General features: G+C 39.6%; 1 protein-coding gene across 4 annotated transcripts in view; it reads left to right on the top strand.

The window, feature by feature from the left end:
• The window catches only part of nlgn1 (neuroligin 1), a 309,442-nt gene that overhangs the window by 6,035 nt on the left and 275,965 nt on the right, over positions 1 to 27,442 (top strand). For 2 of the 4 annotated variants that reach the window (XM_051077176.1, XM_051077177.1), the window contains exons 2-3: positions 23,735 to 24,798; positions 25,615 to 25,674. In XM_051077176.1, coding sequence (XP_050933133.1) covers positions 24,261 to 24,798; positions 25,615 to 25,674 — 598 coding nt within the window. In that variant the 5' untranslated portion in view covers positions 23,735 to 24,260. The remainder of the gene's footprint in view (positions 1 to 23,734; positions 24,799 to 25,614; positions 25,675 to 27,442) is intronic. The other 2 variants (XM_051077178.1, XM_051077179.1) reach the window with 1 other exon arrangement.

Consider the following 27,442-nt stretch of genomic DNA (forward strand, 5'->3'; position numbering starts at 1 on the left):
AGAAAGGCCATGTCAAAATGTATGCAGGTAAGGTGATCATGTACATAGACATCAATGCAAAACCTAAAGGGTCACATCTCCACCAACAAGCATATCCAAATAACGAATTCAGAGATGGATGACAGAGAAGAAGCTGTTTCTGCTCAAATAAAGTAGACCACATTGTGCACTGATTTCTGCATGTTACCGGTGATGACAGATGGAGGTGATAAGAAACACAGCAAGCAGCAAAAACAATACTACTATTTTTGCACTATTTCACCATGCATGGGAACCTTGTTTATGGCTTGTGGCTGCCCAAAACAACTCCACATATTGAGAATCTAATTTGACCATGCAACATCTCAGGGGTCCAAGCCAGGATTTCTTTCTTCTTTTTTTTTGTTACTTTGTAATGGTGGGAGGACTGTCTATCACACAGAATAACACAGTATCTGGGGAAAACCCACACTTGATGAAGCTCCTGGCAACTGTAGACTTGTCATCTGCTCTGTGTATGGCCACTTCTGTGCTTACCGATGCAGACGTGTAACCATTGGTTAGTCTTATCTGCATGCTGTAATCCACAAGGGCAGGAAAGGGAGAAATGAGGAGGAGGTGAGAATATATGGAACAGAATGTCCTGAGAGTTTGGGATGGGCATTTCTTTCCTCTAATACTGCCATGGTGTAATTTTGTAGATCCTCTGGCAGTGTTAACATTAGAGAGATGTCTGGTAGCAGTAAATTCCTTTATCAGCAGAAGGTTCAGAGCAGAGATTTAGTGTCACAACGCATAAATGCTCTTTCTAAGAATCAAATCAGTATTAATTTGTAAAGAACTGTACTGATTAATCAATTCTGCACTATTTCTGAGAATTTCATCAGTACTGCTTATACTGGAGAGCTGAAATGCTGAAAACCATGTAGCCTAACATACTCCTGTTAAACTAAGTGCATGACTATCAATACAAATTTTATTCAAAAACTAGTCCAAATCCCAGGATTTCAGAAGATACAAAATATGTCCCGAATTATGCAGAAATGTAGAAAATGATATACTGGACACCTGGATTAGTTCTATTTAATGTAATGATGTAGCCACAAATTCAATAGCGTTTTTCAACAGTTTTCCAGTTTCACTCAGTGTAATTATATGATGTAAATTCATTGGACTGTTGCAATATGCAGAGAAGAAAATCTTTATTTTGTAAGACATTTCTAAACTCTATAACCTCAAGTGGAAACTCAGCATTGACTGTTTGGTGTTGGTGCCGTACAGCCTTACTGGTCTTTCAGATAATGCATGTGTATTGGCTTTAGTAGCGGTATTTTAAGTTGTTGTTACACTAGTGTGTTTATCTGGTTTGGCGGTTCCTCATATGAAAGTAAGTGAAACATGCTGTTTTTTTTACTACACAGTAACTATCCCCCTATAACACTTAAACACTGTAAAAAAAACCTTTCTCTTCCTGGTCATCATTATACACAACTACAGTCTTATTTAAAAATGCTTATAATCTGTTCATTCTTGTTGAGGTTGTTGTGTGCTGATGATGCGAGATGACAGCTGCCAAAACTGTCCAATCATTGAATTAATTACCTGTCAGTCCCTATGACTTCTCGTCGATGAACCAGTGAGAATCCAAACTGGACAAGAACTTAAGGGCAAAAGTGTAGTTTTTGTTCATAGTCTTGACAGAATGAATAGAAGTGCAGGTGTGAAAGTGGCCTTAAACTCAGGTCATGTTGTTGTGTTTGAAGAGAATGTTATTACTGGTGGTGCAAATGGAAAGTTTATGTATCCAGTGAATTAAAACATAAAGATGAAATGGATCATATCTGGATCATATTTCATAGCATTAAATTTACCACGTCATGCTGACTTCTCACTGTAGATTCTACAGTACTGAGGACATCAGAATAATAGTGGGTAACAGTGACTGCTCTTCAAACTCACTGCAGTGTCTGCTCTGAAAATGGCTCCCGACAGAAAGGTCTATATAGAGCAATGGGAATCTCTCTTCCTTGCTTAGTTTGCTGACTGAGCTGAGAAGGGCTAGCAATGCTGTTGTATCTGCATAGATGCATTATATGAACCATCAGCCCACTTATAACATTGAAACTGGGCCAAGAATATAATGTATGCCTAAAAATGACAGCACAGTGCTGGAAACCAAATAATGGAATTAACTGTGAGAATTCAACAGCTGAGGCAGTGTTTCCCCTGCCACTGTTTTGAGGTAGCATCCCGCCCCCTACAACATGACCCCCCAGCCCTCCTGAGAAACCAAGGAAAAAATATAAAAACAAGTATAATTTCATTTCAGCCCAGTGAGAGAGTACTGCATTTTGTTGTCATTTATGGTTTCTCTCCTTGCCTCCTGTTTCACATGTCTCTCTGCTCTGTGTGTGTGTGTATGTGTGTGCATGTGCACACACATATGGAGCAGAGGCACAGAGGAGACAGGCTGACAACTCGTTACAGAAGCACAGTAAAAGCTCTTACAAAGATGGACAGACGTTGACCCCAGTCGTCTGCTAAATGCATGCAATCTGGCGACAGTTGCGAGGATGCTAGCAGCACTGCTTATTAAAGAGGGTTTGGGTTAGTGTTAGGGTGTAGTTGCCATTTGTCAATACTATTTAGAAAAACTGAAATTTCATAAATAAAAAGAGTGGCATATTAGTACTGTCCAGTGTAACTTAGAATAACCAAACACAGTACACTCACTGTGCACTTCATTAGGAAGACCATACTGAGTGGTGCCTCCCTTTGCTCTCCAAATGGCCCCAGTTCTTTGTGGCGTGGAAGAGTGGTTATCTGAGTCACTGTAGCCTTTCTCTCAACACAAACCAGCCTCTGACCTCTCTCATCATGGTGTGTCTGTCCACAGAACTGCTGTTTCTGTCTGCAGGACAGCATTCACTGGATGTTTTGTTGTTGTTCCTCGTAAACTTTAGAGACTATTGTGCATGGAAATCCCAGTTTTAGAAATACTCAAACCAGCCCATCTGACACCAATTATCAAAGTCACTGACATCACATTTTTCCCCAATTAGGATATTTGATATGAACATTAAGTGAGGATCCTGATCTGTGTCTGTATGATTTTATGTATTGCACTGATTGGCTGATTGGATAATTGCATGAATAAGCAGGAGTAAGTGTTCCTAATAAAGTGCTCAGTGAGTGTATAATTTACCTGTGCTTATGATTAGCTTATTGTCACCAAATTCATTTGCCCTAGCTCTGGTTATTGGATTACGAGAACTTTTGGCTGCCATGTTGAGATGATAGAATACAGTGCCATTGCAAAAGACATGAATCACCGGCTGTGGTTACAAGAGCTGTTTTTATTTTTTCCTTCCAAATGTGAAATCACTATGATAGACAATTCCCATCGAGGTATTTACATGAGTATTAAATAACTTAATGAGATACTTATTCTCGTTTACATGCTCCAGAATAGAGGCTAAGAGAGAATGAGTTAACACACGAACCTCTGGGAATAGAGGACATTTTTTAAACTAACCCTGGATTCCTATGTGGCAAGTAAGATTATGTGTACCCATTTTCTACATTTTCATTTCAATTAATAAAGACAACACTTAAATAGTATAGATGTTTAGCCAGGTTGCTTAATGTACAAGGAGATGATGCCGTTGTCACTCCTCCTCTGTGTTTTGGCCCTGTCTCTAAAGGCATCGCTGTAAAAGACTTCAAATCCTTTCACACGTTTGTGTCAGCTGACAGCTCACCTGAGGATGGAGCTGAAAAGAACAGACTGTGCTGGCAGGCTGATAGGGCTGTTAAGGTTACATGGCTGGAGAATGTGGCTTTATGTGTGTGTTTACATGGCCAGGGAGTGTGACTGCATGTGTATGTGTGTGTGCTATTATGGCTGGAGAGTGAGATTGTGTATTTGTGTGTTGAAGTGGTCTGTATGCAGGCAAGCATCGCTAGGACTAGGGGTTCCTGAAAAATAAAAGTGTAAGTGGAGCAGCATTAATATACTGCTCTGTTTCTATGGGACAAAGCTGTCAAGGCTCTCTTTCACTATTTCTCTTCTATGTAGGAGGTAAACATTTACTTTTAATGTCATTTTTTTGGGTAATTTATTTATTTTCTTTTTAGTAATTTTGCCTTCAGAGTTGACAGTCTAGAGAAGTCTTTCCCAACCAGTGTGCTGCAGAAATCTCAACTGTGATGCACTCTGAAAACACATACCTCCACCAAGACGCACATCATTTTTTTATTAATTTCAAAAATTACTCCAGAATGTAAAGCTGATATTGCATACTTATCATTTGCTATTACCATATTCAAAATACAAATATACATACATCTACATAAACAAATAAATATTGAATGATTGAATGGGCCCTCGCACCCCACTCCTGTCGGGGGACCTGCAGCCACAGAACAAATGGGTCAAATTTCAGTTACTGTGCCCATCAGTCGCATATTTACATCATGGACAAAGGCAGCTACCCACAAGCCTAAGAAGGACTCAAGCCTCTGTCCTTTTACCACTATACTTGACAAGTACCCTCGTCGCTCTCTGACCAAATGTGAAATGAATCTGTGTCAAGCTGCTGGAAGGAGTACAGTGATGAATACGTCATTTCCTGTTTACAATAGGTCGCACTATGGCTGCAGCTGAATATTGCCATGTAGATGTATTCAAGCCATGACACTTATCAGTCATGTAAAGTTTGGAGCAGATTGGACAATGCATATGGGAGTTACAACAACTTCCTGTTTCATGACAAAGCATCGAAACTCGCCACGGTCCCACAGCACTATTATCAAACCTGTGAAATCTGGGGCAGATTGGACAGAGTATGGCTGAGTTACAGCAACGTAAATGCAACTTCCTGTTTAATGGTGAGACATCAAAATCTGAGGGGCCGCAATGGCCACGCCCTTTACATGAAAACAATCTTTTGATAACTTTTAATCACAAAGGTCTTACATGTAACACTGATATCTATGAAAGACGTAAGCCAGAAGAGGAAGACAGGAAGGTGAGGGTGACTCAAATTTTTTTTTTAACTGTACTGGACAATGTGGTATTTCACCATTCTTTCTCAGTCACATAGTAATTTACAGCCCATCTTAGGATGATGTCAATTTTCCTCCCACCTTACTGTCCATTCCTCAACCCCACAGATACATTTTTTTTTTCCATCATGAAGGTGGAAAATTTATGTCCAGCCACCTGATCAGATGTCCATCCTGTCTCTCTCTCTTTGTCATCAAAAATCACTATTATTTATTTATGTTATGATGCAGTACTCACATCATAGTACTCACACCATTGTATTTTGTATGTGTGTACTTCTTCTCTCAGATTGATTTGGCTCAGGTTAGATTAGATTTTCCAGAGCAGGATCGCTATGTCTAAGCCAAACCTTTTTTCGTGAGATACATGGACAAAAGCTGTATTCACCAAGTGGCTAAACTCAGTAAAATAGACAACTAGGGGTACTAACATGAACACATCTATGTTGATGTCTATTGACCAACACAACACACCTGTAATTGTAACTAAAACACTAACCCTTTTCACTGAAAATCAGTCCCTGTAGTGTGGCTGTCAAAATCCCACTACAGTCTCTAGCCTCTTTAGGCTCCCTATGACACCCCAGGGAGGCAGGTTTCCAAATATATACCTAACTGTTTAATTATGTCTTTGAAACAGACTTAAACCCTCATTGGGTGTAATACAGGTGGGAAAGACAAGTCAAGTGATTTAGAAAGGAAGAGAAATGAACTAGATACAGGTGAGTTAAAACAAAAAAGGGTCAGGAATAAGATATAATAATGCTACCTGCACAGGTTCCTCAGGATTTGCACTGACACTTGATTGTGTGTGTGTGTGTGTGTGTGAGAGCTTTCTGGAGGCAGCTCAGTACTCACCTGTGCCTCTGTCCTGAGGGATCCATCTCATGCTGAGCCAGTATGGTGGCAAAGAAGCAAGTTTCATGCCAACCCACCAGGTTCCCACTGACCCTCCTGGCAACCAGGCACAAAATGTCTGCCAGGTGAATCAAACAGAAAAAAAGAACGCTCGGCTCTTCCACCACCCACATGGATAACACCAGTTGCTTTTCACTTTATCTATGCTATGGAACTCACGGCACTAGCCTGCTTAGTATGGACGCCCACTGACTGACTGTGACTGAGGGAAAATATCCACACATTGATTCTGCTCAGTTGAGATGATGGAATTGAATATAGTGCAGGCAGACTGGCGCTTAATGTACTCATCCTTCGTGTGAGGTTATTAGGCTGCTCCTGTTGATGTAACGACCGCATTTTGAAAAAAGGTTTGTGAGTGTTCTCGGGTGTGTGTTTGTGTGTGTGTGTGTGTTTGTGTGCTGGATAGATCTCTAGTCCTGTGCTTGAGTTACAGATTGTTATATAAGCTTGTATTGTTGATTTTGCTGCACTGTTTTTGTTACTAAACTTTGATTTTTACTAAAGTTGGTAGTGCGTTTGGAAACTTACTGTGACCCTGCAGAGGAAAAAAAGGAAAGGAAAGGAAAAAGGAGGAGGAAGAGAAGAAGGTGAAAAGAGGATGAGGAGCAGAACAGGGGGAAAAGTGATCTGACACAACCTCTTGGTACTCATATACCTTACTGCTCCCTGGGCTAACGTGTGCTTCTGTGTGTCCTTGCCTGAGCTGTGTGTGTGAAGCCCTGGAGCCTCTGTGCTGGAGTTTAACTCTGTTCGTTGTTGCCTGGGATGCACAGCACACTGATCTGGACTGACAGGCAAGAATACAGACTACATTCCCTGGTCAACAGCCTAAACAACAGTCAGACAGCCTTCTTCACTAGCAGGGACCTGAACTGCCAACAGTCAGCAAACAGCCTGGAAAACAGACAGTTTGCTTAAAAAAACAGACACAATGTTAACAAAGCCAATTATTGCAAAACTTTTTTACAGTTTATGATCACTGATTTTTGTTATTAGGAAGTAAATATTTATTATCACAACTTTTTAAAGGACTGGAACACTCAGGAACACTCAGTATATCTCAATTGTGGAGAATTAATTGCAGAAATTTATTTCATGGCCCAGGATTAATTAGTTGTTGGTGTTAAGGATTCCGAAGTTAAGCAGGGATGTTTTATGTATTGATTGAATGAATTCTTGGGTTGATATAGAGTTATGGCATGTGATTTTTAGTGATTATTAAGCAGCAGGTCTGCAAATAAAACAATTAAATATGAAATTTCTTGCTGCATTCTAGAATGACGTGTTTTTTGATCAATGATCAATGATGTCATCCTGTCAGCAGGATGACATCATTTGTTAGTGTCATCCAAAATCAATACAGACTATCAATTTAAAAATTGTTCATTTCACTGTTTTATGATCTGCGCCTTAATGTTTAATAAAACTAAGGTTTTTTAGGTGCATCCTTAAGGTCAGTAAACAATCATGGTTATGGTAAAAATAAAACTGCTGTAGGTAGAAAATAGGAAACACTGTTTTGCTTTGCTGATTCATCTATCCAGCCCAGCTGGGGGGGTTTTGATGCTTATAATGCCTTTGCTCCCGACATGCAACAATCGATAAGTCACAAGGCCACAAGAGGTCTTTGTGCTGAATACATAAACCACGGTCACTTTAAGTCTTTCTTGTAAGGACAACCTACATAGAGACTCTGTCATAACAAGCCATTGAAGGAACAAATATATCAACAAATATATAACTCCAACTAAATCCTAAAATCTTTATCTGGTGTTTTATTTATTAATTACCGGTAATGTATTTATTTAATTTGCTTTCCTTCACTTTAGCTGTACTACTTAGTAACAAGGGATTCGTTTTGTCCATAAAGGTGTATACATAATGGTCTGCTATGTCATTTTAAGTGTCCAGACATCAGGCTTGCACATGGAACCTTAAAAATTTGAAATGTGTTAACTGAGAGGTAGTCAAGGCTTTGTTCGGTTGACAAGGGAGCCAGGTGTGTGCTTTCATCAAAAATGATCCAAAGAAAAACATATAGGTAAAGACTCAAAGGCAGATTTCCAAATCCAAATCAAGGAGGATGGAGCCAAAGAAAAAATAGGATATGCTACAAAGAATATTATTTTAGTTGGGTGTGTGCAGCCTTTGGTGTGTTTAATTGAGTCATAATTTAGTGAAGTGGCTGAAGAATCTGGGTGGCTGTATGTTTATGAGCGAGAGAGAGAGAGAAATGAACAGACACTCCATTGAAATGTTTTCCCTTAAGCTATAGTAACTCAATACCTGTTTCTTTTATGTTGCACTTACACTTTTGACTGGAAGCTGTAAGTTTAATTTAGCCTTGACAAGATGATCCCCATTTTGCTTTGTTACCAATTATTTATTGTTCAGTAATATCGCACATTATCCACTTCAGTGTACTTGTTTCATTTCCTCAAGACATTGCTTGTTGAAAGTAACTTTACCAGACAACTGATGGATTTTAATAGAGGCCCGGTTTATTTCTGCATGTACTTTATGCTAAATACAATGGATTATTTAGACAAGATTTGTACTTCTTCATGTAAAAGAAATTTGGTATTTATAATCTTGACCCTGTGAGGAAATATCATAAAATCAGTATTCTAAAGAATTAAGTAGTTATCGAATGATTCTGCACCTCATGACTTCTGTCTAATGCCATTTAGCTGGATGGAAAGAAAGGAAGTTTATGGGCTCCCAGAACATCAGACTTCCTGCAACAAACCAGACTTCATGTGTGTCTCAGACCTACAATTAATATTTAACTTTTTATTAACTTTAACACTGTTAGCATGACTTTCCCCTAACCTTAGCCACTTTGTAGTTAGCATGTGCTGATTATTTAGAATCATGAGTTTAAAAACCTTTTGAATTTGATGGGAGAAAAAAGAGATCATTCACTGTAATCAGAGGTTTGGTAGTATTGTCAGTATCAATGTTCTTGTCTGCCAACAACTGGAGGTCTGTTTGAAAACTGTAAACAACTGATGACTGAACTGTCAATGAGCCAACAACAACTGAGGAGAATATATCTGGATTATTGAAGCCTGGTAAATTTCCCTTTATGGACTCAGAAGTAATTGTACAACTGTGATGTGAAACTATTTATAGTGGACTTTGTCAGAAGAGTTCATCCTCCTCTCCTTTTTCCCTGGCTAACTTCATTCCTCTCTATCTCTCTCTCTCTCGCTCGCTCTCATACTCACACACACGCACATCATATTCGCAGGATGACTGGCTCTCTCAGACCAGTGAGAGGTTGAAGCTGGACAGACCTGCAAGCTAAGCACATCCCTCAAATAGTCATAAGCACCTCTTCAATAAATCCCTTCCACGAGCGGAGATGTGTGTGTGCGTGTGTATCATGGACAGAGGTGAGATGAGATGCTTAAAATAGGACAGACAAAGAGATGGAGGGATGGCTAAAATACTGTGATGTTGTGAGGATTTATCACACAACAGCAGTGAGTGGAGAGATGGATGGATGGATGATAGGAAATAGAAGGAGGATATGGATGAGACTGACTAAAGCGTAGGCTGATGGAGTGTTTAGCTGGGTGACTGACTAAGCCATAAGTCTCCTGTGAGCCCTTATGCTCTCTCTCTCTCTTTATCTGTTCTACCCCTCTCTCAGCCTCTCTTTAAAATAACACTATGTTCTGTGTGGTGACAAGCCAGGATGAAATGATTGGCCCTTAGTTTTCCCCCGCCTGCCCTCTCAGATAATCACTACACCTTCTGGCTGCCTCCACTTGCTGACTCTACTTTATTAAAGCCAATCTCTCAATACATTATGTTACTGTGGTTGAGTGTCACTGCTTTGACTGAGATTGGTTTGAATACTGTAAGTGTAGTTCCTTAACTTTTCAATTCACAAACAGTGGTTTCAGAAAGTATTCAGACCACTTCACTTTTTGCATACTTCACTGTGTTGTTGATATAATTTTAAATGGATAAAACTGCTGTTTTTGCCCTTCAGTCTACATGGTCCAAAGTCCAGTGATCTCTCTGTAGACATCTGTGATACAATTGTGGCAAGTAATAGATGAAGGAAAAGGTATACAATAAATTCTAAAGCTTTGTTCTCGGGAGTACAGTGACCTCAATAACTGTGAAATAGAAAATGTTTGGAACAATGAGAATTCTTCCTAGAGTTGGCTGTCTGGCCAATTTGAGTAACTGGGTAAGATTGGCCTTGGTCAGGGAGGTGACCAAAGCTGGTGACTCTACATTGAGCATAGTCAGCCCTGTGATTGGCTGATGACCTGTCTGGGATATATCCCACCTCTTGCCCAATGTCAGCTGGGATCAGCTCCAGCCCTCATGCCACCCCAAACTAGTGTATGGATGAATTGGTCTCTGTTTTTGCACTAAGCAGTATTAAGTCAGTCACCATGCTGATTTAACAGTCGACACACATGTGCAGGTCTGCATCATATTTTCAAAATCAGCTGAATTTGCACATGCACAGCCCCCCAGTACACATACACACGTCACTTTAATAGCTGTCATTGAGCGTCAGTGAAATGGCAGCAGTGTGGCTGCGGGCTGCCATGGCTGATCTGAGCTCATTAGAACAGCGACTCAGACTGAGGGGATTCAGCTGGGATTTGTTACGCTGCAACAGCACTCCTGCCCCAGCCAGGAGGTGAAATCGGGAGAGATGAAGTGGAGGATGAGGAGCAGAGGCGGATGGGGATAAGGTAAAGAGATGAGGTGGAGGTTGGGGGAGTGGGGGTGTTGAGGAAGAAGAGATGAGGGAAGGTGGCAGGGGCTTGGACAAGGGAGTGGGAGGAGAAATGGAAGGAGACAGAGGGGGAAGGACATAACGGTAGATGTTGAGTAAGGAAAAATGAGGAAAGAAAGAAAAAATGAGGAGAGAAAAGTGATAAGGAGGTCATGGACAGCCGCATAGGAGGAGGAGAACAGTAAATAAGTGGAAAAAGGTGTAGGCGGGATGATCTGATTACAGGTGTAAAAAGAGGAGAAGTGGGAGCAGAGTGGAGAGCAGCAATCGAGTGCAAAAGATAAGATGAAAACTATATTGATCCTTGCAGGACAAAACAACAACAGAAGCAAGAGGAAAAAACTGCACAATATAGATAGGAAGAAAGGAAATATGAGGTTTATAAACATGTACAACTCAACTTTAGAACCTTCTCGTGTTAAGTAGAAATTAACCTTCGTGTTAAGTGAAAATATGTAAGCAGGTATGAGATGGCAGCAGCAGATGATGAAAAGATGAAAAGGTTCAGAAGTATTATTAATAACAGTATGTGCATGAACTTCATAGAGAGAGAATATAGAAAAGAATATAAGTGTGACAAAAGGTAATGGAAGATAAGAGTATATGTAAAGGACACAGAGAATAATGTGCTGGTATCCACATTAATAGGTTTTCTGAAGGGCAGGCATTCATATGTACAGAAATGAGGCAAGGAGAGGGAGAAATAACACTGAGGAAAAAACAAGTGAGTGAGGACAGGAAGAAGAGGGCAGGGAGGAAATGGGATGCAGATGCAGAGTGAAGATTGAAGAGGGATTTTCCAGTTGGTTACCCAGTCCTGACCACGTGTGAAATTTGCTCTGAACACCCAGTGGCATTCAATCACCAGTCAAGTGAAGCAACAAGGAAATTAACGCCAAAGTAGAGCGGGAGGAATGGAGAGAATGAAAGGAAAAATAGGAAAAGACAGAGAAAACAGACACATACATTTATGTGACAATTTAACAGCAGTATTCTGTTTGCATTGAAAAGTGCTGCAAAAATGGATTATGTAAAGAGTCATACATTACAGTCATTAAGTCAACTATTGAGCCATACTTGAATAAAAACAAAATGAGGTAATCAGCCAGTGAGGCGTGGTATTTTTATTATTTCATATTGTATTGTTTCATTTAATTCTTCGGATCAAGTCTCTCTTTTCTGATACTAGAGCATTCATTTATTTTTTCTGTCTTGCTTCCAAGAATTTATGCTTGTTTCTGTAAATTATTAAGAGAAACTGCTGTGGGAGCATTTGGAACTATTTCTTCACATCATTTCTTCATTTGAATTGTTTTAAAACTTCTAAAGTCTAAATGTCAGGGATAATATATTTTGGTGCATTTGGGAACATCTGTGACATTTTTTTTTTTAAAATAATAAATAACCTATATATAAAACATTGTGTGAAATAGAAATCCATTTCTGTCATTTAGCCTGTTCAGACTTCATCAGAGAATAAAGCTGGTCATAGTGTTTTTTTGCAAACCAATTTATCCTTCTAACAATGTCATGTGTAACCACAATATAGCTTACTCTTTCAGTGTACAAGAGGCAGGCATACCAAACCTTTGTTGTTATGGTAACAATAATAAAGTCAAGGATGTGGAATGGTCTTAGACACAAAGTATTCTTGGTTAGGAAAAGGTTTTTGGTCAAAATAAGTACTTGTGGATGTTGGAAGACCTGTATGGAACCTGTGTGAAAAACCTTTTTTTCAACCCATCCATCTTGCCCAACCTCCTCTGTCATAATTATTATGGCCACTAATTATTATGGTCACCAAGCAATAAAACCCATATAATTCTGGTTTGGTTTTTAGGATTACTGTTGCAAAGAAACTGATTATTTGGCCTGAACTTTGTTTTTAGAACCTATTAGGTTTGTCATTGTCTTTGTGGTAGGAAATTTCAGCTTGGGAAGTAACCAATGTCTGTTTGGCTTTCCTCTAACCAATCAGCAGTGAGTGGCATATCCATCCTGCTGACATCAGTGACAGACACTATAGTAGTGGTTGCAGGGAGCAGTTAACATATTTCATGACATTTGAAGAAATATGATGATTGCGAGTTGCAGAAACACCTTTATAGCTGCACTGCTCCCACTTTTCTGTTCATTTTCCACCAATCCATCCATTTATACTGCTTTTGGTATTGCTGGAGATATTGGTTGTAAGACGCAGAGTAAACCTGGACAGGTTGCCAAATTTATCACAGGGCTGACATATAGACACACAACCATTCACATTCACACCCAAGAGCAGTTAGTCACCCATTAACCTAACCTGCCTGTCTTTGGATGGTGGGAGGAAGCCAGAGTGTGCAGAGACAACCCACGCAGGCACAGGGAGAACATGCAAACTGCACGCAATGACATCCCCATTTTTAATCCCTACTGCAAGGCACTGATTCATCGATTGTTTATCCAACAAGGGGAAACAGGTGTCAGTAAGATGTGAACAATGACATAGAGGGTATTCAGACTCAAGTGCAAGAGGGTGTGCTCATGGCAGCATGCTGGTACTGGTGAGACAATTAAAGATGATCCAGGAAGTCCAGTTTGACGCACAAATCCATGAATGGCTCATTAACATTTTCAATATGTGCTACAGAATTGCTGCTATTAATTCTGCTTTTTGTCTGTGTGTGTTCCTGAACTGAGCAATGTTAAACTGGAAAGCTATGGCTCATAATATCTATGGAAATGATGAAGCTTCCACCTTCCTTTGTTTCTCTCTGTTTCTGGACTTTCTAAAGGCAGGCTCTGCATTTGATAATAATTTCCCTGTTGCTCCACAATAAGAGAGACAGAAATAGAGAGGAGGGCAGTGAAACAAGACCAGAGAGGGAAAAAAAAATATGACACCAAGAGAAATAATCAAGAATGACAAAACAAATAGAGAATTGGAGATCAAATGCAGTCATGTGGCCGTAATGACTTTGTTTCAGTCAGCTGACACAGAGGGGGATTCAGAGATGGAGACAGAGACACAGTTAAAGTCTATGATATACAGTAGCAGATACATACTGTATGGTTAGAGCACAACTGTTTATCAGATAGAGAATTGGAAACACAAAATATAGTTTCCCAAACCAACACAAACAAACTATGATCAAAGTGGATTTTGGTTGGACAGGGAAAGAAATTCAGCCCCAGACTTACTTGGACTAATATGATCCTGATACAAAAAAAAAAAAAAAAATGCAAAATTAATCATAAAACAAATTACTTTAACTGAATACAGACAAGCATATATTCATACAATACATAAAAGCATGTATTAATTATTTGTAAACAAACTGATAATATGGGACTAAAATTGCAAGAAGCATAAAAGAAGTTGAAGGATGGAAACAAAAAGCTAGATTTAGATGAATACAGACAAAGAGATGAGAGGGACTGAAATAGATGGACATAGAGAGATTTGACAGTCTTGGGCATTGGGTTTGATCTGATGACAGGCAGAGAGGGAACGACAAGAGGTATTGGCAGCAGCACACACACAACATGATGTGAGAGCAGAGTCTCTGTTGACAACTACTGACTGAAGCTGCACCTCCGCCCCTGACAGATCCATGCACCTTTTTTTTTTTTTTTTTTTTTTACAATTTACAATCCTGCACATTTCATTTAAATTTTGGCAGGAGAGATGCAAGATCACAGCAGTGCCAGTACCACTGAATATGATATGTCAGCCTTGTGCCACCAGAACATGGATTTATGACATGTAGCTAGCTGTGTGCTTGGTTAGTTGATGTTACTCAGCTGCTTGGAAATAATCTCTCCATGTTGCTTTCATGTCCTCAGCTATCAGGTGTCTGTAAAAACTCTTGATTGAATTGTTTCTGAATGTGTTACGTGCTTGTGACCTGACAATTCTGGTTAGAATACTGACAGCCCAGCCATGTGAGATCTCTCTGGTAGTTGTTGTTGATTTGGTAGTGTCTATCTTGGTCTAATGTTGACTGGGATTTCAATTAACTGTGTTATAATTGGCTCTTAGCAAGAAAAGCATCTGTTTTGCATGATATTTTACAAGCTTTGTATGGTAAATTACCTTAAGGTGGGGTGGCAGTAGACATCAGACAACTACCAGACAACTTGAGAGAAAAGGCAAAAAAAGAAATTAAATTAAATTCATTACAAATTGAAACTATATTTTGAGAAGACAAATACAAATGGATAATAAAGGGCTTTTGATTAAAAAAAATCTTTTGACCTTCAAGGTGCAGACACATCAGACAACCAAACTGCCCTGTGAGAGTGATGCTTCTGTTTGTAATCTGGTATTGTGACATTGTACTGTAAAAGGTGATGACACTGCTAGATTAATGATGTCCCTATTTTCAAACACATCACTGAAGTTTGTCAGTTCTTCTTCTGGTTGACAAAATCAAACTTGGATGTTTTCCTATTTTGCTACTAAATGACCAGTGTTTGATGTGTTTATTCTCCAGCAGCTCATGCATCTCTGATGACAAAGAGCAGCATGTCATTTCTTTGTCACAAGCCTCACTTTAAAAAACACTTGCAGCCACTTTTATAGACTCGTTAACAAAAACAGCAATCAACAATCATTGAAAACAGCTTCCTTTTCAGCACTCTCTGCCTCTCTCCTGTTGTCTAACTGCTGTTATTCTGCAAGCACTAGCTTCCTGTTTAGCATTTGTTTGTGTACATATAATTTTTTCTGTGTGTACTGTTGTTGATAAGCAGTGCTTTGTGTAGAAATGTGGCTTCTGGGAGGATGGGTAGGAGGGCCTCTGTCTGCCAGTATGGCTGTTGGGCTGGTAGGATGGAGGAGATGACTGTCATCTTGTGTATACTTTGAGTTCACGATTGTTGCTCCTCTGTGTGGTTTGACTGGAGAGAGACACTACGCCTGGGATTACTTAGTCTGACTCAACAGATGTTTCACAGGGAAAGATGAGGATTTCTACTCCTGTTTCTGAGTTGGCAGATGGGAAACTCAAATTGTTTGCTCCTTTAATGCTTCACCTTCACTCCCATGTTGTTGCCACTCGACCCACTGCCACCTGTGTCCCAGGAGGCTACAGAAAAAATACAGCATTATGCAAACTCTCATAGCCCTGGTTTTAAAGTGTAAAAAAACAGACAACCTTAGAAAGACAACTGTCATATTCAGTCTTTTTAAAAATATATAATGAGAGGAAATGCTAGTGTGGTATATTGGATAGTGATGATGTGAAGATGATGAAGAGATCTCAGCTGACACTGTCTTGCTTGTATGAAGAAGTTTATTATAAGTCCAGCATCAAAACAAGCACCGCGGCAGCCTGTGAGAGGATCTGAGCCAATATGGAGCTCTAAACATCAGTATATAGTTGTTTTCATGATGTATAGGAAACATCTGGACTTTACTCAATGAACTCACATCTCAAAGAAACAGAAAGGAAGGAAGAGAAGGAGGCCCCTCTCCCTAACACTTACAGATTTACGTTCACAGCTATTAACCTAAACATAAACCAAAAAAATAGAAAAACATATGTGGAGCTTCAGACATTCCAAGAGAATAAAAACCATATATAGAACTTCAGACACTACACTAGTGAAATATATAGATATTTCTCCATGTTTGTAATGCAGTTTTTTTTCCCAACAAGCAAGTAGAATTAGTGTTGTAAGTGTAGCAGCTGTAAGATGGTGGCTCACAGTCACTTATTCGTGATAACAGAGGAGCATGGGGGGCAGAAACACACAGTGGCAGACTCTCTCTCAGTCTCCAGCACTAGTTCAACTCAGCTTTTATTTGTAAATAAATGTATAACACCATATTTAAATAAAAGAAATGTGTGCACACAAACACAGTGGCACGGGGAATGGCTAGTACACACACACAGTAGTAGGCTCTCTCCCAATCCTCTATAACAGGTCGGAAAACATACTAACAAGGCAAAATCTCCATCAAATTAAGCATCAGTAATGGATTTTAGCTATCAAAAACCACTACATTTCCATGCAGTGTGGACTCAAATACATGACTTTTGACTTTTCAGCTTGTTAGCTTAGATCATTGAAACTCAATATCACAAGTTCCAGTTCTTTCCATTTTAACTGTTAAGAAGTTCAGAGCTTCAGTTGTTTCAGGATGTCGATTATCTGTCTGACATTAATACAGAGAATTTTCTTTCACATTGTTATGGCATTTTATTTCTACAACTTTGGCAGTGCATTATTTGACTATAGGCTGTTTCAACAACATGTTTCTGCTCTCAGCTTGTTCAGCTAATACACCTAAGCTCCAAGCTCCAATTTTACATGTTAGCTTTCAATTTTTGATTCTACATTTTAGCTATTGTTTCTGCTTTGTCAAAGAAAGTATTGAAGCATGGGGTAAAAAAAAAAAAAAAAAAAAAAAAAAGATTATGGGGATATGGAGTTTGAAGTTTGGAAACAAAAGTGCAACAAAGAAAATATCATTTGGAGTTTACATGGCTCTTGAATGTGATCAGGTTTGAGGTTACAGAGTGGTATGTGCCTGTCATACTGCTACAAAGCTCTGAAGTAATACCGTGGATGGTCCGTAAAAAAACTGACAACGGGGGGTGATGAAACTGCAGCCTGTTAAAATTTACTATATTTTAACAATTAACAGTAATATAGTTATAAATAATATTATTCTCTCTGGACCTAAGGTAGTATAATCTGTTTGCCCATGCCTGTCATGACTTGGGACATTATTTAATAGTCTATTGGTAATATACAGTAAACAACAAAACTGTTACTACCTGCGCAATAAAATATGTCAATTATTCAAAACGGTGTTATTTTACAATACATATGAGACAGACAGTGCTTCTGACTTAACACAAGGATTATCTGGGAAATTGGTGTTTTAGTGACTGCATAAACAGGGAGATGGATATTGCATGAAGTAAACCTCTACAGACAGCCTCCAAGAGGAAAACCACTCCTTCCAAAACTGCAAAATTAAACCTTGCCTTTTGATTATTGGCAGCACATCTTCAGTCAGATCAAACCAAAATAGCTGTTTGAATTAGATGGGGTGTGGCATGTTGGGTGTCCTGGCCAGGACTACTACAGTGAATGCACTGTACCAACCATGAAACATGGAGGTGGCAGTGTGCTGATATGAGTGCAAAAGGTGTAGGGCAGATGGCATTTACTGATGGCACCATGAGTTTAGGTTTGTATACCCAAATACTGACTGAAAATGACTGATTCCCAGTCTGAAGAAGCTTAGCAAGAGAGGTATTCTTGTAGAGTTTTTAAAGGAGAAAAAAATGAAAACAATGGCCAAGTATGTCCCCTGACTTGAATCCTGTAGAACTCCAGTGAAGTCATTATATCAAAGCTTTCCATATAACACACAGTCTTTCATTCCCTAGACTTGATGTTCTGACAGTCTCCAGCTTCAATGCATTTGCCCATTCCATCCTCAAGATTAAATCTTCCACCATTCAGGACTACATGAGCAGATTAACTTCCTCATTAAAATTTCCACAGGAGCACCATGCCAGCCACATCTCACTCACAGCTTACCTAATCAAAGCCCTCCATAAGGCTTAACCATGTGTGCTTCTGACCTCCTTGCCTGCTGCAGCAGAACTCTCTGCATGGCTTATTTCTCTCTGTCCATAAGCAAAGTTTTGGAATCAGTTTCGCTACTGGCTTTCGTTGGCTTCCTTGGCTTCCTTCCACTCTCAACTTCTTCAACACTCTACTTCTTTTGACTTAACTCATACCTGAGTCCATATGAACCCATGTGTGACTACACAAACTCAAGAGTAGCCATCCAAGCTTCCCGTCAAGACCCTTTGTTTATCACGTCCACCTTCACAAGATATTACCCAGATCAGGAATAGCCCCTGAGCTGTAATCAAGGCATTCCTTTCGTATCAGGGCTGCCTCCACCACTTCCAGGCAAGGCATTCCCAACCACAACATTGAACTTCTTGGCCACTGGTCTTCCCAAGCATACCTTTATCCAAAATGATCTGAACAACATCAGAAATGCCCTTGCATATCTTTCCACTTGAAGTTTCCCTTCAGCAGAGCATGAAGAGATGGTTCCTCTACTCACCAGTTCCTGACAGTCTCCCACCACCAGTGTGCACAATCCATCAAATTCCACATCATCCATCCATCTGCAACCCTGTTGTCTTCATCCCCTCATCTCTCAATCCTCATCCCTCCATCCCTTTCCCCTCACTCTATCCCTTCATCCCTCAACCCTCCTTCCAGGCCCTTAATCCATCCCTCCATCATCTCAGCTCACCTCCATCCATATGATGCAATAAGATATGCTAATCCATATCTATATAGGTATGGTCTTTGTTAGTGAAATGAAGTTTTCTAACAAGGATCAGGAACCAAGACCACACCTTAAACTCATCCCATTTCTGCACCCAAAGCAATTAAGCACACCTCATCCATTCCTCTCCTCTTTGTCCAATATGCTAATCCATAGCTACATATGTGTAGTTGTTGTCAGTGAATATGTATACACACACACACACACACACACACACACACACACAAATCTGTAATATATATATATTAGCACTTCTTCTGTTTGTCATCCACACAGGTCATATGTAAAAATTATTCAAAATATATCCAAAATACCTATTGATTAAGGCCACATTTAAGTGTTTCTTTTTATTAGTTACACAAGAGCCTTATGCAATCCATATTCATTGTGTAAAATCATGTTAGCTGCCATGTTGATGCCAGAGGATAAACTGCTTTGTCGGCTTCCTTTAAAAGTCAGCAGTTTTTGTTATTTGTTGAGGGACACAGAAGAATTGCCTACTAAACCTCTTTTACTTTTAGCAAACTGAGGCGTGCTAAATGGTCCCTTTGGATCATGTCAAACGAGAAAACCAGTGGAATACATATACATTTTTTCTATCTTGATGGAAAATTATAACAGTTTCAAACAGAGCAGGCTGCTGAAAATGAACATTACCATTATAATGCGGGGTAAATATATTCAGAGTCTTGCCACAGAAAATGCCACAGAAAGTATCCAGTAAGTGTGTAGCATGTTTCTTCTATTTTTCAGCTGTAAAATGTGATGTCACATACTTCTTAGTACCATTCATGTTAAACAATATTTGAATCAAAATCTGATGACAGTTGTGGGGTTGTCTAGTTCAAATTTTTCATTTTATGTCTGTGTTCACCATGAATACATTGTAATATTATACACACAGTTCAACAAAAATCTGAGTATACCTCTAGCCAGTATCACTAAAAATCCAATCAGTTTTATTTGTTCTTTAGACAAAGTCCAAGAATAATGAAGCCGATTAATATGAAGAACAAACAGCTGACTAACCAAACCTAAATGAAAGATCTGAAATGAAAGACAACAACAGCAACAGTCAGTACACTCATAATGAGTGAGATTGCATTCTTTCAGTTTTTAATACGTATAGTGTATTAAAAAGCAAATAGCAACAACATTAAAAACAGTTGTGGGTGATCGGAGTACTTGACCAGGTCATAGTTTTCCTGTTTTTCTTCTTTACAAAAACTTGTGTGATATTTGCAGCGTGATTGAATTATTGTCAAGTTGGGACATTCCTGTCCTGCCTGCTTCTCAAGACAGGGACTCATCTTTTAATTTCATTTTGTTTCAAGGGGCTCTTATTGTTGATGGCAACATTCACAGGTTTGACTGCCAGGAGACATTGTTTTGTGTATGTCATTAGCAATTCTAGTTGTATGACCTTCATATTGTGATTAAAAGAAATAAGTCAGTGAGAATGGGCAACATTTGTCCTTACCTTGAGATACAACATTGATCCTCTTTCTACATATAAATCGGATCACTGATTGTACTAATCATGCATAAAGAGTGTCCTGCCCTTCGGCAGCTGAGTCTCAATCTGGGAGCATTGGTCTATAAATTTGGTAGTGTGGATGCTTTTTCTGGGCCCCGGTCTGGTCCATGAAGTAATAAACCAGTCATAGGCAGATTGTGGACTAAAGACATACAATATTCAAAATTAAAAACAATATTACTAACATACATGTAAGGGGTTGTGTCTCAACTCTACCTGTGAAACTATGCTGCCCCCATTGTACAATGCTGAAAACACTGTTGTCAGTTAGATAAAGTCAAAAAACAATGTGGATGAAAATTCATGTGCACAACTGGTAACATTATTGTGAAGGAGGAGGAAGATATTTGTCTTATCTATATCTATATCTATGTTGTTCTCCAATTGTGACTTAAATTGGAAACATTACACAAATGTACTGATGTTCCAAAAAGCAGCGTGAAAGCATAGCAGCAGTTAGAGAAGGATGACAATTTGACACAAAAAAGTCAAGTCTTGTGTTTGTACGTATTGTATGCTTAATGAGTGGAATCAGTGGTAAGTGAAGCCTATGTGTTCCTGCTGAGGTATCTTGTATGTTAGGTATTGAAAAATCAAAAATCCCTCTCTCTATGTCAGAAACACAATTCTATTTCAAGCACTGAGCTAGTAAAAAATGAATACAATAATTTGTACTACCGTGAAATCTGCCAGGCAAAATGCATAGTTATTTTTTTTCTTTCTTTCTATATTTCTATCTCCAATTTAATGGCTCTGAAATATTGTATTTTACTGTAGAGTATGTTTGTGCTGCCATGCTCCTCATTAAAACCACCACCCCCCTGACTTCAAACAGAAATCGAACACATGATCATTGCTAGTGGATTTAGGTCTACACTCATAAATATAGCAGGCAGATTTAAAGGCACAAATAGATCATCCAAACATGGCAAGAAAGAGAGGGAATCATTCTAGTAAAAAGGGAGAATATGTGCACATGGCAGGTTTGTGCTGAGAATGCATAAATGTACAGTGCAGTGGAGGGTGCAGAACCAACAAAACTTAAATCCGTTAAACGCACAACACATAAAGAAATTGTTTGCTATTTACATAATTATGGTAATCTGTCTCAAAAAAAACAAAACAAAAACAACAATCTACAGAAAATAAGTTGCTGTAATATTTCTGCACTGAGCCTTTAAAAATCTAATTAAATTTCTTCATAGAGACTCAATGTTGTGTCATGTTTTAATTTCCATCCATGAAAGGCTCTCTCCTTTACAGCATTATCTTAATTTGGTCTTCAAGCAGAGGTGGTGGCAATACTTATTTCAGCCCTGTGTAATATCTGCAGGACTCAACTCAAGTCTGCTTTACAGCACATACTGTAGCCACTTCACACATTACACAGTTTACACATACACAGGAAAACAGAAAAAAAGAAATGTGATAAAACACAATAGAAAAGAAAAGAGTTGGTCATACAGTGCTCATTGAGACAACGCAGACCTACAGGGGATTCCGAACAATCAGATGGTTACTGCAACTGTCACATTTAATTAAATTCTAAATAGCACTAGTAGCAAGTCATGTAACATTCAGGAGAAGTGGGCCTCATGGTGTAATATGTGGCTCATATACTCCAGTAGACAAAAAAGATACAACAGGCTTACTAAGGTTAATTCTGAATTCTGTTCCTGGGAGTTCACGGACAGCTGTTGTTTGGGATGTGAATGTCCATGAAAAATCACGTCAGCAGCACCAAAGTGTGTTTTCTGCTGTTGTCCCTGTCTGGCATATACAAAGGCTTATGGAGATTCAAAGTGTTAAATATAAGATCAGTAAGATTTTCAGAGTTTCAAGTTAAAATAGTAGGTGGAGGACGCTGTGAACATGCTCCAGCTCAATATTACTATGTATAAGGACTGCCATAGAAACAGGGTATTGAGATATTTTAGATTGCTAAGAGTATGTTTAGAAAACTCTCCTGTGCAATGCTGCAGGCTCTTCTTTGATACTTGAAGTCATACTTTTCCCCATTTCTGTAGACAGGAGAGAGTCTTGGGGTGGATGGGATCACTGTCAAAACCTGGAATAGATTTTTAAAATATCACTTAGTGCTAAAGTAATCTCACTGTCATTATCCACCAGGATTGTTATTCCAAATGTCTCCTTTAGGCTGTTTGTTCATATTGAGTAGAAGCTCTTCGGTCAGCTTCTCCTATCTGGTAAATTACAGGAAACCAAGTGTTCATGCCTCTCTCAAGTTGTGTGTACAGCTAAATAGGATTTCCTCAGTGTACAGAAATCTGAAGGTGAGCTCATCCACCTGGAACACTGATTCCTAAGCATTGTGAAAAAACATACAGAAACACATACTGGGGACGACAAACCCTCATGTTGTGCCTAACATACATATTTCCTACTTGAAATATTTTCCTTTTAAAAAATATTCCTGCCTGGTTTTTATGGTGGGAAATGAATTTGGATGCAATATCCTGACACATTGAAGTATTCATTCAACATGTGTATATGTGATGTCCAATGTTTTGAAACTTCTTAATCTCCACAGTATTTGTGCATGGAAACTATTGTATCTTAATTGGTTACCAAGAACATTAATTGCAAATCTGTGACAGAGCACAAACTCTTTCATGACAGTCTGACACTCTATTTACCTATCCACAATCTTTGACTTTCTGCGTTGCTACATTAACACACTGTTTCCTTGGAGATGAATGTTGGCATTTAAAAACCTTTCACAATATCCACTTTTATATTATTATAAGTCTGTGCCTTATACTGTAAGTCTTACTGCTGCTGGTGGGATGTATCTATGGCTCTCTTCCAAGAAGGGCACTCCACATTAAGTGTAGGGTATAAAATTTAGCTGTAGAACAAACTTGCCACACTCTACCATAACTAGTAAACATCTGCTAGCATGCATACTGATGCACACCTTGCTTGTTAAGCTGTTAAGTAATATACTGTTATGAGCTATAAATAGATATTATGCTCCTTTAATTGATTGATGTGTATGTAATAGGTGTAACATAAATCAAATGCCCCACTTTTAATGTGTTGCAGGAGTAAAGCATATTGGATTGTGAATATCATTATGTCTCTATGTATGAATGCTGACTGTTGCTTTGTTTCTGTTTTGCAGGGGACAGACATTGAACTGGACAGAAACACTCCAAGTAAAGACATAACAACCACCACACAGCTACTCTTCCTCTGCTATACATGGCGGTCTGCTCACCTCAAAATGATGGGAACCCTCATCACTGACTGACTTGTTTACTTGCTTAGGAGTAGCACCTACAGATGACATCTTTAATGTTTTCTTCTTTACTGCAGAGGTTGTTGACAGGGCGTTATTGAGGAATATTTTCCTTGCTGTGAGGAATACTACTCAGATTTCTTTTCACTGAGCTGGAAGAAACCGATGGCTACAACATTTCCACTGGATGGCTTTCACTACCTGGATTTTAAAAAGGATTGTTAGCAACCACGACCCTCATCTGCTCCGGAGTTACCTACTTGTTTATGCCTTTGTGTGAATATGACTTTAGTATAATTGCGTGTGTTTGCATCAAATGGCGTAAGTGAGAGCTAGAAACAAGGAATTTTTACTCAGAAAGGACAAAAGAGGACACAGTAAAAGAGTTGAAAAACAAGGAGTAGCAGCTATGTCCCAGTGGATGCACCATTTGAGGACTGGGTGTCAGCTATTTCAGACTGCGAAGGTAGGGAGCAGGATGATGGGATACATAGGGCTTGAGGGTTCCTTAAGTGCCAGTCGGTGGGTGTCCTCTTTGATATGGCTGGGACTGCTGCTGCTGCAGGCATCTCCAGCTGCCGTGTTGGCTCAGAAACTTGATGAGAATGACCCCGTGGTCATCACCACCAATGGCAAACTGCGTGGTGTTAAGAAAGAGCTCAACAATGAGATCCTGGGTCCTGTTGTACAGTTTCTGGGCGTCCCGTATGCCTCTCCACCCACTGGTGAACGCCGCTTTCAGCCACCTGAGCCACCAGCATCGTGGCCTGAGATCCGCAACGCCACACACTTTGCCCCAGTGTGCCCTCAAAGCATCGTGGAGGGCCGCCTACCGGATGTGATGCTGCCAGTGTGGTTCACCAACAGCATTGATGTAGTGTCCACATATGTCCAGGACCAGAGCGAAGACTGCCTCTATCTTAACATCTACGTCCCTACTGAGGATGGTGAGTTAGCCTGCAGGCCCAGGGCAGGATGGTTGTGGGTACAGTGAGGGGGAGTGGGGTGGAAGGAATAGAACCCACAACCTTCTGGTAGAGAGAGGAGTGTTTTGTCAGGATGTGTTTTATTTATGTGAGTACATTCCTGTCTCTGTCCCTGTCTGTTTGTCCGTTGAGGGAAAGCATGACCTTGTGCATGTTAAATGTGCATGACACTGCTTATAGTACATGAGTGTGTGTGAGAGCTTTTGTGAAAGAGAGAACAGTTTGCATGTATTTGAGTGTGACATCCATTGAGTTTATTCTCTTTTAATTCCACTCCATATCTGCATCTATCTTCTTTCCATTTTTTATCCTTTCTAACCATTTCTCCTTCTCCACTTCCTTGTTGCTCCTTTAACTCCTCTCCTCTTTTCGCTCCTCTTTTCTCCCCATCGTCTTATTTGCCCGCCTCTGCAGATACCCGTCCCTTCCTCATGTCTGTAGCTCATCATAGCCTATTGTGCACTGCCACAATGGCTACAGTTCATTAAACAAGACAGTCGTTGTCATGATCATCACTGATTGATTTGGCTGACTGGCTGAATGACTGGCTGGCTGACTGAATACTGCACTGATTGAGCCGGTGCGATTCATTCTTTCCCCTCTGTCTTTATTTCTGCCTTTCCCTCCTCTCTAAGTCTTTTTCAGTCAATCAGCTGTGTGTGTGTGTGTGTGTGTGTGTGTGTGTGCGTATGTGCGTGCGTGCGTGCATGCAGCTCCTGTGTGTGTTGCGCGTCCAGGGGCTCCATGTTATTCTTTAGTCTTCTATTCATTTTACAGTCAAAAGAATATCCAAGGAATGTGCCAGGAAACCGGGCAAGAAAATATGTAGACAAGGAGGTATGTATGATCTGAACGCAACCTATACAATGCCACAATAAGAGGAAAACAGCCTGAAAATAGGAAAAAACCTGTGCTGTACAGCAGAGAGCAATCAAGAGATCAAGGTCTACGAATTATTCAGGTCTTGACTCAGGGCATCTGCAGGTTTAGAATGCTAAATTAAAAAGAGAGACCTTTTAAACACTACCTGGAAGTCAATTTAAGGCCAATTTTAAGAACCAAAGTACGAAAACCCAGCTGTCAGACCCAGTCTTCCACTGACTTGATATACCTAATGCACTTCAGAAAGTAAGTGAGCAGAGCAGGAAAGACCTTTTCAGATTTGTCAGACTTGGTAAGGACCATTAGATATCCTGCAGATAGCAACAATGACATATTTGCTACTAAGACCCTGAATCAGCCATGTAATTTGTAGACCTCGATGTGGCGGGATGATGGCGAGGTAGTGTTGCATCAGACTCCCTGGTTCTTTGCTGTGTGCTCTCATTGGTCAGCAAGATTGGGAGATTTGAGTGGATGCCAGATCTGGGGTCAGAAGGTGTGCAGTAATGATGGTTGATGTGTGAGGAGATAAGAGCAAATTTATTAGATCAGGCACACTGTCACAATACACACACACACACACACACACACACACACAGTGATGTAGTTGTATGCAGTGTTAAACAAGATGAGCTCAGGCTGGACCTTGACTGTGTAATCTCCATTAAAAGAAAGCAGAGCTGTGTTCAGGTTGGCTCGGGCTACTGTATCAAGCACTGTTTCATCAAGATAATGTCCCCATCCTCCTCTCTCTCTCTCTCTCTCTCTCTCTCTCTCTCTCTGTCTCTTAGCCTCTCTCTCCCTGGATGTGTGTGCATTTTTATGTGTATATATGTTTGTGTAAGCGTGAGAGAGAGAGAAAGAGAGAGAGGGAGAGGGAGAGAGAGAGAGAGAGAGAGAAAGAGAGAGATGCTGACAGTGTCCTTGATAAGGTCTGGGTGTTAATGTCATTGTCTTGGCAGCGGTCTGTATTATCACTTAGGGTACATTCCTTCTCTTTTTACTACAAAGATACATGTACACACCTCACAGCTCTTCTCCTCTCCTCTCCTCAAATGTGTTGCACGTACAGATATACAGAGTAGAAATGTATTTAAAATGAGAGATTATAAAAGCCTACATATTAGTCATATGGCATGGAGAATTGTCATTATAAAACCAAGAGTTTTCATTTTATAGAGAGATTAAGTCTGGAAAACAATCCATGCTGGCACAAAAGAAAAAAAGAAAAAAAAAAAACCTTGACAGCAGATCTGTGGCCTTGTTACACCAGAGGCTGCTTTGATTGTGTGTCTCTCTACTATTCATTGGCTGTTGCACTGAGCAAAAATGTATTTATTATTGTGAAATGTCAGGGAACCAATCTCAATTGTATTTACAGTGGCAAATAGTTCTTACCTTTATGCAGCTCTACGCAGTAAGCCATGGGTATTTGAAGATGTGAACAGTCATTTCTGGATGTTCCTCTGGTATAAAATGTGCTAGAGAGAGATTCAGTGTCAAAAATGTACTGTAAATGATGCTTTTATGTGTGTTTTTAAAAAACAGCTGATTTCCTGATGATTTTTAAATTAAATGACCTGAGTAAGAAAAACTAGTACAGATGTTTACAGTGCACTGAGTGGTTTTAAGTTTGAAAATGACAGGTACGATATGCTGTGACCTTCACAGTCACCCAGCCCCATACTAATCACACTTTTACTTCTTTTGGCAGCTTTCAGAA

Source organism: Lates calcarifer, linkage group LG17 (genome assembly GCF_001640805.2).
Source record: "Lates calcarifer isolate ASB-BC8 linkage group LG17, TLL_Latcal_v3, whole genome shotgun sequence".
In the NCBI taxonomy this organism is placed as follows: Eukaryota; Metazoa; Chordata; class Actinopteri; family Centropomidae; genus Lates; species Lates calcarifer.